We start from the raw sequence: 13034 nt of genomic DNA on the forward strand, positions 1-13034 counted from the left end.
CACTTCTGGATTATATATACACTCTTATTGAAAAATAACAAAAATCTTCTCTGATAAAATAATTTGACATTGATAAAACGAAAATAGTCTATATCATCATTATAAGACATTTTGTTACATTTTATAACTTAGAGGAATAAACGTACTTCATACCTAAGTTATGGATGCAAAATGCATCATTTTTTTTTTTTTCAAACTTTCGCTTCTATGTATCCCAAAGTTCGAAACTAAAACTTCTGGATTGATCTCCAACTTTGACAAATCCGTCCCGAACCCGACACGGTTATGGTCCGGAGCTCGGACCTTAAGTCAAGGCAAAAATAATTTATAAAATATATATATATATATATATATTATATAATTAATTTGTTGTGATCCAATCAAATCTGGATAAAAGTTTCCGGGTGGATGAGTGAGTTGAGAGTAGTTAGAGTGCGTATTCATTCATAGTACTGCTTGTAATAAAGTCCACACTCTATAAATGGAATCAAACCATTTTCCCCTCGGTTTCTGACAAACCACACCTCACACCCCACCCAACCACTCCCCGCACACCTCTCTCTCAGTGATTTGAGTGAATCAACTTCACCAACTCTCTCTCTCTCTCTCTCTCCATTTCTCTATTCGCATTCCCACCTCATTCATTATTTACTATCAAGAATAAGAAATTGGGCAGCAGCAAAATTGAGCTGTGAGCTGGTTACTTCATTTCTATTTCTGGATCTGCGAATTCTCATTTGCAGTTTGAGTTCTTGACTATAATGCGGTCGCCAATGCTGCTACCTGGCGGTCTGGGCCATGTGCAATCCTCCCTTTCTGCTCTCTTCATTAACTGCTCTGTGAAGATTAGGAGAAGAATCCCTGATTTTGACCGCCGTTCTCGGTAAAACCCATTCGATAAAGCCGAGAAATTTACACAAAAAAAGTCGAAAATTTTTCTCGGCTCCCCGGAATGCTTCGAGGTAACGTTGGAAAACCCTTTAACCTTTTGCTGCTTTCTTGTCAGTTTTTCAGTGTGTTGTGTGTGTGTGTTTGGTTTTATGATTTTGTGCCATTGATGTCGCTGAAAGCAGCAAGAGAGATGTTTCTCTCACAGATCTGAGTGAGCTGATTTGCATACCTATGTTACTGCATTGTGCAATTGAAGGCAGTGTATAAATTTGTTTTAGAGGAAAAAAAAAAAAGACGAAGAATGTCTGCAGGTTTGTTGTTGTTGTGTGAGCTTTAAGGAATCTTGATTTTGCTTGAAAAGTAATGTGACTTTTGGTTTGTTTATTACTACATATTTACTGCAGAAAATGATCTGTGGGAGTCTCTTTTTTATCTTTTATGCTTTCTCTTTTGCCAACTTTGTTGAGTGGAGGAGAAAGTTTTATATCTGGAAAGAAGAACGAAAGAGGTCTTCTTGGCAGTTTTTACACTCGAATTTGGAGATAAAGAGAGCTTGGAATTGAAGCAGTTGTATTTGTTTATGTGTTGAGGCTGTTTATATTTTTCTCTTCGTTTGTTATTTGTTTCTATTGCAATTAGCGGCTTTTGGGCTTTTTGGTAGCTTGTTTTTGTGATATTGAGAAAAAAGAATACAAAATACCTTAAAAAAGTTCGTGTCTTTTTTTTAATGAAAACGAGGATGCATTGTTTTCATTTTTTATTTGAAATTAATGGAGAAAGTATAGACATAGCCCACTTCTCTGTTTTAAATTCATAACAAATTATGGGAGAAACCAAAGAAAAAGCCTTACTTTTTATGAACAATTTTTCGTAAAAGACTAGAGAGCTACGATGATCCAATTGTTTTCCTAAAGAATTAAAATTTATTACCACTTGATTTTCTTTTTTTTTTTTTTGTGGAGAATAGAAAGTGTCGAATATGTTAATGTTTTCTAAATCTTCTCTTAAAACATAAAAATATTGGTGGAAAACCATTTATTTGAAAATAATATTTAAAAGATTTAGAGATTAGTTAGTTTTGAAGCAGGAGGACTTAGCAAACAAGCATACAATGTTGAATACAAATTGATGGTCATTAATATTGAACAATAGGATCCTTTTCAGACATGTAGTTGTCAAACTTTAGGATTTGTGAAGTCGGTGAGATAAATTTAACAAATTTAGAAATCTTTTCTTTTCATTGAGAATAAATTTTGAAATTAAAAGCATTAACTATAATTTTTAAGGCAAAAAAACACTTTTTTCTTCGATTTAAAAGACGATAAATAGAAATTCTTTGGTAGAATAACTCTTCCTCGGTTTCATTAGGAAGAAATAAGAAAAGCATGAATGTGTCAACCATTTTAATGCCTTAACTTTTATGGTGCTTCATAATTTCTGAAATTTTGTAATGAACTATTAAGAAAGCTGCAACTTCTATCCATATTCTTCTAAGGTAAGCATTTCAAATTGCTCCATTGAGTGAGAAAGTTACGGGAAAAAGTGAATCCTTGGCCTTTTCCATTTCAAAACACCTTACAACCTTTCTCCAGAACTTCTGTAAATACGAGCTCTTGATAATGTGCTTTGCTTTTGATGTATAGAGTATTGTGAAGACCAGGTTTCAAAAACTTTTAGCACTAAAAAAATTGAAATTTTAATAACTTTTTGTTGGAGAGCTACGAGTTTAATATTTAGTGGTTCAGCTTGAATGGAAAAAGAAAAGCATAAGTTTATATGTTTAGCTACTAGGTAAAACTCCATGCTTTACTATTATCTTGCTTAGTGTAGTTCCTGTCAGCAACATTTTGAGTTTCCAAAGAAAAATTCCAGTCCGGTGTTTGAAGTGCTTCATCAAGGATTTTCATCTATGACATGTATTGACTGGTTTTCCAAACGAGAATTTTTGTGATTATGATCATGAACGAATTTATAGCTGCAACAAATCCAATAAGGATTTTAATGCAACAGAAAGCACGTGAAGTTCCCCAATTCCATGGGAGAAAGAATCAAAAAGTCTTTTCTATTAGAAAGCTTCTTCTCGTAATAATATTTGAATTGTTTGTATTTTATGCCTTTAAGGCTGCAATGCAAAGCTTCTAGCTTGGTTGACTGTTGATGTCTTGTATTTTCATTGGATTCTTGTCTTCTCCTATCATAGGAAAGGAAGTAAGCAAGCATAATTTAATAAGATTATGAGTTCACCTACAAAAAACTTGTTTTTTCCCACTTCTTATTTGTTGTTATTATCAAAGAAGTTTTACTTTTTCTTTCTTCCCTTTTCAGCAACACTCAGTAGTCAGCACTTGTTCTTCAATATTTTCAAATTTGGATTCGTTATCATCTTTATGTTTTATGTTTTTCTTTCTGTATTTATTCATTGCTTTCATTTCTCTGTTAATAAGCTAATTTTATGTTTTATTGTCTCTTTTCCGACCTTACTATACTTACCTTGTCTTTTGCTGCAGTGGATATCTTCATGAAACTCTGCTCTGCCAATATACTTCTTTCTTCATTCTTTGTCATTGTCTGTCTTCTGCCACTGGCTCTTGGCGATCTGAACTCAGATAGACAAGCCCTTCTGGCATTTTCTGCCGCTGTGCCCCATGGCAGGAAGCTCAACTGGAATGCTGCTTCCCCTATCTGCACGTCGTGGATAGGAATCAACTGTAGTGAGGACGGTACAAGTGTCATTGGAGTGCGGCTCCCTGGGGTCGGACTTACTGGTCCGATTCCCAATGGCACTCTCGGGAAGTTGGACTCCTTGAAGGTTCTTAGCCTGAGATCCAATCTCCTCAGTGGTAATCTGCCTTCTGATATCCTTTCACTCCCTTCTCTCAGTTACCTCTTCCTCCAACATAATAACTTTACTGGTGATATTCCAACTATGATTTCGCCTCAACTTGCTGTCTTGGATCTCTCGTTTAATTCATTGACTGGAAGCATTCCACCAACCATTCAGAATTTGACTCAACTTACGGCATTGAGTCTTAATAACAATTCGCTTTCTGGATCGATTCCTGATCTTGGGTTCACACGTCTAAGACGTGTTAACTTAAGTTACAACCATCTTAATGGCACCATTCCATCTTCTCTACAGAAGTTTCCCAGTTCTTCTTTTGTTGGAAATTCTTTATGTGGGCCACCTTTGAGTCCTTGTTCAAGTGTTCTTCCTCCTTCCCCTTCCCCCTCCCCCAGAGCCTTTCCACCTCCTTCAGGGGCCCCTCAAACACAAAGCTCCAAGAAGAAACTTGCACTGGGAGCTATCATTGCCATTGCCGCTGGAGGTGCTGTACTGCTGTTTCTGGTTGTTTTAGTTTTATTTATTTGCTGCTTTAAGAGAAAGGAGAGTGATGGTGCGCCCACCGTGCCGAAAGTTAAGTCTTCTGGTGCCGGGAGGAGTGAGAAGCCAGGAGAGGAGTTTGGCAGTGGGGTGCAAGAACCTGAGAAAAACAAGTTAGTGTTCTTCGAAGGTTGTGCTTACAACTTTGACCTTGAGGATTTATTGAGGGCCTCGGCCGAAGTGCTGGGTAAAGGTAGTTTTGGGACAGGGTACAAGGCAATTTTGGAGGAGTCAACGACAGTGGTTGTGAAAAGGTTGAAAGAGGTAATCGTCGGGAAGAAGGACTTTGAACTGCAAATGGAAATGATAGGGAGAGTCGGGCAACATCCAAATGTTGTGCCTTTACGTGCTTATTATTACTCCAAGGATGAAAAGCTCCTGGTCTATGATTACTATCCAAGTGGCAGCTTGGCAGCTCTGTTGCATGGTATTGACTCTCTATAACTCCCATAATTTTCTAGCCCTGTATATCATGTTTGATATTATTTATAGCCTATTAGAAAAACCTTTCTACACGACCGTAATAGATATCTCATATGCCAATACTTTTTAAGGAGCATTTGGCTGGGTCAACCTCCAGTTCTTTAATCCTTCTAATTAGTAAAATTCTTGTTCAGCAAATGATTTTTATTGTTTTCTTCAAAAGACAAATGCCGAAAGCAAGTAATCGACGAACTGAAAGAACTAAATGTTTCAGAATGATTTTAGTGAACATGAAATGCAGCAGACTCTTGTTTGTTGAAAAGACAGTATCACGAGCATTGTTAACTAAGTATATCCTCTGTTCCATGGACATCTATTCTTGTAATCTTTACCCTATCTGTTTTCACTTCTTGTTCGATTCCAACTGAACAGGAAACAGGACTGCTGGACGAACTCCACTGGATTGGGATTCAAGAGTCAGGATATCGCTAGGGGCAGCTAGAGGCATTGCTCACCTGCATGCTGCAGGTGGGGCAAGATTTACTCATGGAAATATAAAGTCCTCAAATGTGCTCTTGAACCAAGATGTAGAGGCTTGCGTCTCAGATTTCGGGTTAGCCCCTCTCATGAACTCTCCTGCCTCATCATCACGGCACACTGGGTACCGAGCGCCAGAGGTGATTGAAACAAGAAAACACACTCACAAATCAGATGTGTACAGTTTCGGGGTAATGTTACTCGAGATGCTTACAGGAAAGCAACCAATTCAATCCCCTGGCCGCGACGACATAGTTGATCTCCCTAGATGGGTACAATCCGTCGTTCGGGAGGAATGGACGGCTGAAGTTTTTGACATCGAGTTAATGAGATTCCAAAATATTGAAGAAGAGATGGTGCAGATGCTGCAAATAGCCATGGCTTGTGTTGCAAAGGTGCCGGACGCACGACCAAACATGGACGAAGTAGTTAGGATGATAGAGGAGGTGCGGCCATCCGACTCGGAAAACCGGCCATCATCCGAGGAGAATAAGTCGAAAGAGTGAAATGTGCAGACCCCATGATTCTTTGGAAATGATTCTGGTTTCTGATGACATTTGTTGTTTAGGTAAATTCTTACCTCCCTGTGAAGGTAGGTTAGGCTTATTGTTTAGGGTGTGAATTTGTGAATTGCCAAATTACATAGGGATGTGTTTCCTGTAATGGATTCAGTAACTTGTGGATTATTGTTTCTTAAATCTTTGGTATACCATTTAATTCTTTGTTGTGGAAGTTTTGTTATTAGCAATATCCACTCCAGAAACACATTATCACCAGGGAAATTTGGTTGGAAGTGGGTATGATATGTTTTCAAAATGCAGATATATATATATATATATACACGGTAAATTATAACCACCTCTTTAAAGGTTTAATATAATTACAAATAATGTCCATTTAACGAGTTCATTTCGTTAGGTTTTTATCTAATTTTTGTGGTAAATTGATCAAAATGTCATTGTGAATCATAAATTGTAATTTTATATATATTTTATAATTTTTTAAAATATTTTTATGAACTAATATTATTTCTAGATTATTTATTTTACCCAACTTCAATATTTTTTATATTTTTTCAATTATATCTTTTATTATTTAAAAAAATACAATAAAAATAAAATAGTAATGTTCACTTCAACATCTAAGGGCTACATAATTATTTTTTATTTAAAAAAATATTTATAATTTTTCAAAAACTTAAAAATAAAAAATTAAAAAATGGCTACGAACAACTCCCCCTACTTTTGCAACTATTCCATAAATTTACGTATAGTTGTAATTCTTTTTTATAATATATAAATATCTCAAAATAAGTTAGGAATTTTCAAATGATAAGAGCTTAGAGGGTTGGTAGGTTAATAGCAGTGGAGCAAGTTCAAGTCTAAAATTTGACAACATTTAAATTTAACTCTCATCATATAAAAATTGAAATTATTTACAAAATTTCATATATTAAATAAAGAATGACAATAAAATTTGGATGCAAAAATAATATTTAATAGTGAGGAGGGAGTTTAGGGGATACGAGTGTTTCTCACTTCACATTCCAAAAGCCATGAAATGAACACACACCAAACGGGTCGGGTAGCCGCACTTGGATCCGAAATGGGCGGGTTCTTTGTGAAACCGACGGCTGCTTGAGTCGATTATGGGTAATCCGACGGCTTGGGCGGGTTTTTTACGCCCGAATCCTTTCCTGCCACAGGGACAACGTATAAAGGTGAAATGGCGTTGATTGTACGCCATATTCTCTTTATTCAATTAAAAAAATTGGACAAGCCCCCCCCCCCCCCACAGATTTTCTTCTATAAAAAATTAACCCTACTATTATATAAAACCCCCTGTTTCCATCTCAATCATTTCCTCCTTCCTCACAATTGGCCCAGTTTTCCTGCTCCTTGTCCGCGACCTCCGCATTTTTTTTTCTATATTTTGAATCAGGTAATGTATCCTGATGTGCGTAATTTCTTGGTTTTTGTTTGTTTCTGCTTGTACGTTTAGATCTTTGAATTGATGCTTTGGTTTTCATGTTAATATGTTTGGATTCAGTTTTCGTTTTGTGTGTTGAGGTTATGATTTATCTGATTGTTGCTAAATTTGATTGGTCGATTTGGTTTGGTTGGGTGTTTGTTTGGAAGGTTGAAAAGGGATTTTGATGGCGTCGAAAAGGATACTGAAGGAGCTCAAGGATTTGCAGAAGGATCCTCCGACGTCATGCAGTGCCGGTATACATCGTTATCTTTTCTGATGGTTACTGTTGTTTGTATATTGAGGAGGAGTAAAGAGTCTCCAACATGTCGATTCATTTAGTTGGTATCTTATTTTGCTGACATCTTTGGCTGCTCTATGTTGGGTAAAATTTTATGTTGGTGAAAACTGATATTTGTTGCAACTGACACAGGGAAAGTGGAGATTGCAACTGAGTAAATAACTTGAAAAAAAAAAAAATCTTTTCTAGAGTACTCAATTTCAAATTTTTATGCACGAAACAACTCTAACAAATTTTTGGCATAATTCTCCGTTTGGTGGTGCGTGGCATGCTTTTAATTCATAATAATTCCTGTCTAGTGCTTGATGTGGCTTGGTTTAATAGATGTTCGGATAAGTTTTCAATTGATTTGTTTGGAGGGTGTTGTTGGCGTGAGCTTAATTGTTAGAACATCTTATAAAATATTTGGTGTGTTATAAGATATCGCATCTTTTTGAGGGCTTATAAGATGTCACGAGAGTGTTTTGTAAAAACTTTTTTTGAAAATAAGCTTTCGCGTTCCTAATATATTTTTGAAATCCTACTGACATTTTTCAGTTTTGATTTATTTTACTTATGAAGTGATTATTACTAACATTTTATTTACTAGTATTATTTTATTTTGTTCAAATGCGTACATTATATAGACTGTATAATCTTACTTTATTCAACCAATTCCGAAGCTTACTTTTAAAATAAGATTTAAAATCTGATGAGCTACTGAAATAGCTTATAAGATGCCTGTGCTTAGAAGATCATTTTGAATAATCTTAGCAAATACCCTCTTAGTTAAGATTGCATATTTACATAGAAGAGTTTTCTTCAAGTGGTTGAATTGGTCTAGGTTCTATGAATTGCAATGAAAAAGAAATGGTATATAGTTAAGGAAACATCTAGTTACTGCCTTCTTCAGTGGTAGACATTCGCCCACTCTGATGTGTCGAATGTTGGTCAGACACTCATTACTTTTTGTTTACTCTTGTTGTTCTTGGCTATGATACGTCAAGGCTTTGTCTGGTCACAGAGCAATTTTCTATATACCTGCTTCCTGATCGTGGTAACCAGAATCTTCTGGTCCATTTTCTTGCTTTAGAATATCCCCTTGAATTTCAATTTATCCTTTATTACATATTTAATATAGGTCCCGTAGCAGAAGATATGTTCCATTGGCAAGCAACAATAATGGGGCCTTCTGATAGCCCCTATGCTGGGGGTGTATTTTTAGTTTCAATTCATTTCCCTCCTGATTATCCTTTTAAACCTCCAAAGGTATGGTTATACTTCCTTCTGTAGCTTTCTTTTTCTTGCAATTACGAATTAGTCTTGAATTTTGATGACATGAAACTTTGTAGTGAAAATGATCCATCAAAGTAGTCTAAAGGCTGCTATCTTTTTTTGCTGGCTTATATCATGAAGTTGTTATTCAGAAGTAGCTAAAAGCAAGAAAAGAAAACATAAAAACATTTGTATTCTGTAGTTCTTTTGTATGGTACTGATTTTGTTATGCTAGGTTGATTTAAGCATGTTCCTTTGCTCAATTTTTGTCAATATTTGTTCTTTTGTATTCTGTAGTTCTTTTTGAACAGTGCTGATTTTGTTATGCTAGGTTGATTTAAGCATGTTCCTTTGCTTAATTTTTGTCAATATTTGTTCACTATGTGGAAAAATAGTTTTCAAAATGCTAGGTAGGTGGTCTTTTGCCTAGGCTAGTAGGTGGTCACCTGGAGAATGCATGCAGAATGCTTTTAACAAATTAACAGAAATAGATAAAACCATTAAAAGAAATAGCACTATATTCTATTATAAAGCTTATCTTTCTCGCCTCTTGGCACAACTTCGGAAAGCTCATGTTCTCTTTTAGGGAAGCTGTGTTTAACACCAGCGCAGAATATCCTTGCATTTTGTTTCAGCACGCTTTTGCTTGACATACTCCTTTTGTGTACCAATACTCCAGAATGGTGTGGATGTTGACATGTTGGGAAAACAACGAGTGATTGTTTGATTGTATTCATATATCTTAATTTCTTTTGGTAAATATACCAGTCATGTGATTTTTTTTGCGTGCACGAAGTTAGTTCTCATGCTTGTATAATTTATACTTACACTTTGAAAGTATTACTTAAATGCTCATTGGTATTTGATTCTTATAGTTGGTTCCCTGTTTCCCAGTGATCTCATAAGGTGATTTTTCCATTGTCGTAGGTTGCATTTAGGACAAAGGTATTTCACCCTAACATCAATAGCAATGGAAGCATTTGCCTTGATATTCTGAAAGAACAGTGGAGTCCAGCTTTGACCATCTCTAAGGTAGTAATGAGCAATGGCTTATTTTGCACCTCGACCTACTTTCCCTAGTTTCTTGCAATTCTCATAATCCAATGCAAAATTTGTGACTCTGATCATTCAATTTTTTTCTGCTAAATGATAATGCTGATACACATATTTGGAAGGATACACTGTTTATATGGAGACACTTTCCCTAGAATTTATGGTTAACTGAAAAAATAGATGTGATCATAGGAAAATCATTAGGGTTTATATCGTTTGGAGTACTTTCCTACATTGTCTAACATATTAATATAACACTGTTGGAAGATCTGCAATGAATTATGTCAAAACTTGGAAGCATGCTGCTCTATGTTTTTTGATGTCCCGACCTTTTTTAGCTGATTAAGTCTCAAACAGTTGCTTGGTTATCATGCCTGAATCCTTTAGGACTTGGCTTGTATTGCCGCCTTCCGCCCACATGTAAACTGGGGAAAAAAATGCTGTTCGCTGCAATTTTCTAAGAGGTTTAATTGCTAGCCATAAAATTTCACCAACTGTTGGGCATTGGTTTCTAAGTTTTAGTACACGAATTGGTTTGGTTCAGGGCGTCGATAAGAAGTAGAGTAATTTTTATTTGACAATATAAGCTACAAAGTCGTTTCAAAATCTTTAGAAGAGGTGGCCAAAAAAGTGTGAGCCCTATTTCATAACATATTCCAAACAGCCATATCGCATTTGGTAATGTGGATAAGAATCGATGCAACTACTATAACCATTGCTAGGTTTGAACTGCATTGGCTTATAATGGTGTTTCAGTATATTTTTTTTTTAGGCTTTTTGGTGTTTCCTTGAGTTCAGTGGGAAGGCTGGGTCTGAACTTCTTATATTGATGTATTGGGTCCCAACATAGGAACTTGAACTCATCTAATAGGTTAAATTGAGTTAAGACTCTCCAACTCCAATTGTGTCTGGAGAGAAGAAGCAGAGAACAGATGTTCCAATTTCCTCCAACATATATATCATTACTTATGGTCTTTCTGAATCTCTGTGAAATTTGATGCTAGGTCCTGCTGTCCATCTGCTCCTTGTTGACGGATCCAAATCCTGATGATCCTCTCGTACCAGAAATTGCTCATATGTACAAGACAGACCGGGCCAAGTATGAGGCCACCGCCCGTAGCTGGACACAAAAATATGCCATGGGATGATGGTGAATCAGCAGTACCTAGCATGTCCGAAAGACTTTGCAGTTCCAGTGTTTTCCGTTTATGCTTGGGTGAAAAAAGAATAAAATAGAAGTATTCATGAGGTACTTTGCTTATTTTTAACTCTCAGGTTAATGCTGGGAATGTACTGACTCTCTCGATTTGCTCAATCTTTACTCCAAATAGAGTCTGGAATGTACTCGATCCCTCAATTTGTGAATACACGCTGAAAAAGTTGCTAGGATGAGAACTGTAATGTAAAATGTCATTTGATGCTTTCCGCATATTGTTGATCAATGCATCCGTTACCTTCGTTGAAATCCATGCCAATTGAACCAATTGGGAACACAAATTCCGTCGGGATATTGGGGCATTTGTTCATCAGTTTCATGACAGCAATATTATGCATCATTGTTCGAATCTAAACTTTAACTGCGTTTCATACATGAATTGAATCTTCGTGATGCTTGTTTCTTGGATGAGCAACGTGAATTTGTTAATCTAAGTGTACTCATGGTGATGTTTAAGGATCAAGGTTTTTTCTTGGAATTCCTTAATCAAAGTGAAGTACTTGTGATGTTTAACGACTAGGTTGCTTGCGTCCATTTTTGCCGACTGCTATTATTTGCAGGACACGGCTAACAAGTACTTGTTGGCTAATCTGCACAAGAGTTTAGCCGATTTAATGTGCTTGTTTGGTGCTTCTGCCTGCTTGTGTGGTTTCATGGTTCGCTTCCTTGTTGTTGCTGCTTGGTTTAAACGTATTCTAGAGATCACTTTCTGTTGTTTCTTTCATTTCAGATTTATGACAATTTGACTTGGTTTCATGTCAGTTCCAGCAGGAGTCTTTGAACTATATAGAAGCAGAAGAATCAGTTATTGTTGATTTCAGATAATTTAATGAATCATAGGGAAGTTGAAGAAGCTGACCTTGTTTGATTTTAATTTAAGGTGTTTTTTATTTTTGGATAACAGAGATGATTTATTGTACAATTTCAACATTTTTTTTTAATTATATATTGTTGTAAGATAAACAAATGAAAAGTTAAAATATATGGTCTGTGTTGTTCTGTAAAGACAAGCAGCACTTCTCCTACAGTTGCTCAATGAAGAGTTGAACCACCAAACCATTTATGATGGACTAGTGTAGTGTAGACCTACCCTCCCTCCTATGCCTAGCCCACTATAATACCAAACCAAACCATGAATTGAGAGAGATATTAGCTAGTGATCATGAGGCCTAATATGCAAAATGCTTTTTCTTTTAAATTTCAGTAAAATCTGATTAATTACTACATGATATTGTAATTTAAATACTAATTGTTATTTCTAATTAATTAAAAGTAAACAAAAGAATAAGGGAATATTTAATTAGCAGAAAATTCTTGTGTGTGGATGAAATAGGCAGCAAATTTTGTTACTATTGTAAACCTTGCAAAAAATTTCATTCTCGTCAATACCGAAATGACAGTGCATGAGACTTGGCAGTGTGCGAGTATGAATATTTTCTTCTTGACTTTTAACAATAAATTCAGTAAGACAAAAGTATTGTCTTTAAATTTATATTACACTATACCATAATGCGAAAACATAAAAATGGAAGCCTGTATGTCGATTTAGGTAATAATGATATATCATTAACTATTACTTAATTGAAATATGTCAAAGTGCTAAAAGAGCATCTCATTTATTAAGTTATATTATCCATTATAAATAATATATTTAAATAATTGAATACGTTTAACTGAAATATAATTAATATTTTTATTCAATTATAAGTTATAAAAACATGATTCAAAGAATAAACAAGATTATATGTTTTTTTCCTCCTTGAGACGAGCCGTTGTTTAAAATACTTAATTAAGTCAATTAAATGCGAGATAGAGGGGGAGGAAGAACAAATCTAAAAACGGCGTATCTTGTTTAAAATAGCTTGGAATATTTATAGGTCAAATGTTCGTATTTGTACAAATTCATGTACCGTAATTTTCACCTTCTAATTACATGATAATCTACGATTATGATTCTGAATTAATAGGATTCATATAAATATGATTCAATTCGAACAAAAAACGTAAAA

General features: G+C 35.4%; 2 protein-coding genes across 2 annotated transcripts; both read left to right on the plus strand.

The window, feature by feature from the left end:
• LOC105163848 (probable inactive receptor kinase At5g58300) lies at positions 470–5958 on the plus strand. The gene is made up of 3 exons (XM_011082338.2): positions 470–962; positions 3399–4700; positions 5129–5958. Exons 1-3 carry the CDS (start codon positions 953–955, stop codon positions 5737–5739), a joined length of 1923 nt encoding a protein of 640 aa, XP_011080640.1. The 5' UTR covers positions 470–952; the 3' UTR covers positions 5740–5958.
• Positions 7022–11274, plus strand: LOC105163849 (ubiquitin-conjugating enzyme E2-17 kDa). The gene is made up of 5 exons (XM_011082340.2): positions 7022–7174; positions 7372–7458; positions 8623–8750; positions 9684–9788; positions 10814–11274. Exons 2-5 carry the CDS (start codon positions 7389–7391, stop codon positions 10955–10957), a joined length of 447 nt encoding a protein of 148 aa, XP_011080642.1. The 5' UTR covers positions 7022–7174; positions 7372–7388; the 3' UTR covers positions 10958–11274.

This window comes from Sesamum indicum, linkage group LG6 (genome assembly GCF_000512975.1).
Source record: "Sesamum indicum cultivar Zhongzhi No. 13 linkage group LG6, S_indicum_v1.0, whole genome shotgun sequence".
NCBI classification, from domain to species: Eukaryota; Viridiplantae; Streptophyta; class Magnoliopsida; order Lamiales; family Pedaliaceae; genus Sesamum; species Sesamum indicum.

Coding starts and splice junctions, on each gene's coding strand:
- LOC105163848 (XM_011082338.2), top strand. Junction 4,701..5,128: donor CTTGGCAGCTCTGTTGCATG/GTATTGACTCTC, acceptor CCAACTGAACAG/GAAACAGGACTGCTGGACGA.
- LOC105163849 (XM_011082340.2), top strand. CDS start 7,389: ATGGCGTCGAAAAGGATACTGAAGGAGCTCAAGGATTTGCAGAAGGAT. Junction 7,459..8,622: donor TCCGACGTCATGCAGTGCCG/GTATACATCGTT, acceptor TATTTAATATAG/GTCCCGTAGCAGAAGATATG. Junction 8,751..9,683: donor ATCCTTTTAAACCTCCAAAG/GTATGGTTATAC, acceptor CCATTGTCGTAG/GTTGCATTTAGGACAAAGGT.